This window comes from Peromyscus eremicus, chromosome X (genome assembly GCF_949786415.1).
Source record: "Peromyscus eremicus chromosome X, PerEre_H2_v1, whole genome shotgun sequence".
Taxonomy (NCBI): domain Eukaryota; kingdom Metazoa; phylum Chordata; class Mammalia; order Rodentia; family Cricetidae; genus Peromyscus; species Peromyscus eremicus.
In genome coordinates, this window is record NC_081439.1 from 84,072,292 (window position 1) to 84,075,267 (window position 2,976).

General features: G+C 50.9%; 1 protein-coding gene across 1 annotated transcript; it reads right to left on the minus strand.

Annotated features, from left to right (window-relative positions):
• Positions 1 to 300: 300 nt before the first annotated feature.
• Bex1 (brain expressed X-linked 1) lies at positions 301 to 1,919 on the minus strand. Its single transcript, XM_059250792.1, has 3 exons — positions 1,789 to 1,919; positions 1,372 to 1,438; positions 301 to 940 (listed from the first exon to the last, which is right to left on the minus strand). The coding sequence occupies exon 3, from the start codon at positions 933 to 935 to the stop codon at positions 546 to 548; it is 390 nt and encodes a 129-aa protein (XP_059106775.1). The 5' UTR covers positions 936 to 940; positions 1,372 to 1,438; positions 1,789 to 1,919; the 3' UTR covers positions 301 to 545.
• Positions 1,920 to 2,976: the final 1,057 nt, after the last annotated feature.

Here is a 2,976-nt window from a genome sequence, read left to right on the forward strand (position 1 = left end):
CACATAGATGAGGGCCTGAAGGGGTTCAGGGATTGCTGGATGCATTGTGAGGAGAAGGAAGTGCATAAAGCACACACAGGTGAAAGGAATAGGCTGCAAAGTGTATTATTATACCATGGGGCGATGGGTATAACCAAAACCAAATGGGGGCCCTCAGGGTACTAAAATGTCTCTTGTTTGTCTGCCTTACTCTCACAGAAATGAGTCCCAGTATTAATCCTTTTACAATTGAATTCCACCCACTTTCCCACTGTGTGTGGTATATATATATAAGTAGCCGTTAAATAATAAATAGTAAGATTGCTTTTTAAATCTGCTTTATTAGCTCCACAATATATAATGAGCATCTTTCCATGCATTAGATAAATTCTGCTAACAAAAAAATTTTAAGACTGAATCAAAAACACAAGTTTCAATTAGAAGCTGGCAGGAAGTGGAGACCCATGGGGAACAAGTAACATCAAAAATTTTACAACAGTACATCACAAACATGTAAGTTTTAGAAGCAGGGGTCCCCATATTATCTTCAGAGAACACTTCAGGATTCAGGGCATAAGGCAAAACTCATCATGATGGTCATGGTGAGGGGGGTCAGTGCTAACTGCCCTCAGACTATGGCTCAGCTGCCTTTCCCTCAACTTCTCCATGAGCTGTCTCACATCCTCCCCAAACCTTTCCATGTTCTCCTGTCTCATCCTTGCCTGGGGCTCTCCAACCCTGTACATCAGGTCCCATCTATAGTGCACAATGGGCTGCCTGACACGGAACCGTCTGCGACTTCCTCTAGGCACGCTGTATTCGCCTGTTTCCAAAGGCAGGGCCACAGGCGGCTCCCTTTTGTTAGCATCTTGTGGCTTTTCTTCCTTTTCCTCCTTTTCCTGATGGTCATTTTCCATGTTGAGATTTTTTACTCCTTGTTCCTCTTTGGATTCCATTTCTCCTAGAAGACAAGGGAATTGTTGAAAGGTTCAGCACCGAGGACAGAGGCCCATTTTCCAACGTTCACTATTTTGGGTGTCCATATGTTTACTTTGTTTTTCAAATTTTATTTTCCTACCTGAAAGGCCCAACACGCCCTCTAGAGGGCCCCCAGTCCCATCCCCTCTCCCCACAACCCACCATTTTCCCCGTTGATCTATCTCCAAGGCTTTTGCAGGCATCAAAATGGAGGATGGAGCTGGTGGATGGGGATGGTGGGAGGTGGTGGGGGAGATGGGAGGTAGAACGAGGGGGATGGGATGGAAGGTGGGAAGGAATGGATGCGAGGGGGGCTGACGTTCCAGACAGGGCTTTCCGCACGCTCCTCCAGCCCTCCCCTCCCCTCCCCCACTCCGCCCCCCCCCACACACACACACACTGCCCTGAACCGACCTGGGCCTATCCCTCGCCGCGGAGTCCCCCTCTCAATCCTCGCCGCCGCGACTCTCGGCTTGCAGACCTGCAGACAGGGTGGGATCGGAGCGACCCAGCGCGGAGCTCAGTACCGCACCCCCTCCTCCGCCCGCACCCCCACTGCCCATCCTTCCCCGCCTCCCGCAGCCACCAACAGCCCGTCCCTTCCATGCTCTCCAGGGCCGGGTCTAGCACTGGCCTCTGCCAGCCGGCCCGGCCGGCCCTTCCCGGAGACCCCCGCCATCCCCGCCCGCAAGCGGGGGCGCCCCTTCCCCGGGCGCAGCCACGGTTCCCTTGGCCATGCAGAAAGCCGCGGGGCCGCCGCGCCGTCCTGCAGCGCGCTCCGGCGCATCGGGAGGCTGTCGCCGTCAGGGCCGCGGCGTGCGGGCCCCTTACCTGCGCCGCTCGCCCAGGGCCCGATGCCAGCCCGCCCTGCGCAGGGAAGCGCGGAGCCGGAGACCAGACGCGAGTGACGACTGCACCCAAGGCTGCGTCGCTCTGCAGCCCCGGGTCACGTGAGGGCCGCGCGTCACTGCCAAGCTAGCTCCCCTGCTCAGGAGGCCAGTGCGACAGGAGGCCCCGCCCCAGCTCCCCCCTGCAAGCGCTCAAGTCACGCCCCACCCGTCACTCATCCAGATCCTCGCCAATCTGAGTACCCACAAGTGGCCTCACCGTCTGGAGGTTGGACTTCTCCTTCCCTGTTACCAGGGAGAGTCGGCACCATCCTCCTTGGTTCAGCACCACCACACCCTCACCCTGGTGTTCTGCTTTCTCCGTTCTTTACATCTGTATAGATTCTTTCTATTAATTTTTCTTTATTTTCTTTTTAAACATTAATGAATCTCAGCCACAACTGGTGCCTCACTCTTGAAATCATGGCACCAGGGAGGCTGAAGTAGGGGATTCACCATGAGTTAGGACCAGTGTGGAGTACATAGTAAATTTCAAGTCATTTTGGGCCACAGAATGAGACCCTCTTTCAAAACAACAAATTTTCATACCTCAATTTTTGAAAAGCAGGAAATTTTATTTTTGAACTCAATGTTTGAAACTGGCACGGTGACACACACACACACACACACACACACACACACACACACACACACATGTTCACCTGTGCTGGATGCAATGCATTTATTCAATTGCCACAAACTATTTTTAGAACATTCTAGTTTGCTTGAATTTTTCTCTGGAAAAAAAAAAATTTAAAACAGAATCTCCTTGAACACAATCTGTGTTTCTAAAATCAGTTAAGTGCATCTTAAGAGACAACTTCAGTTGTTAGAGCATAGCAATTTTATGAAAGCAGAATCTATTTCCCTTCTGGAACCAATACCAAGTGTTGAATAATCCTGTTCTGTTTTATCCTATGATTACCTTCATTTTAACTGTACAAAGGCTTTTGCTAGCAACTGAAAGTTAATGGCTATTACTGTGGGTGGCTTTAAGGATCTAAGCAAAGGGGAAAAGCTGTGAGGTAGTCATGCAAGTTGAGGGATATAAGATAGATCATCTCTGCTCTAAAAAGAGGCTAAGAAGGTGCTGGTTTCCCTCCCACCAAATTCCAGAGCCCCTAATTTCCTA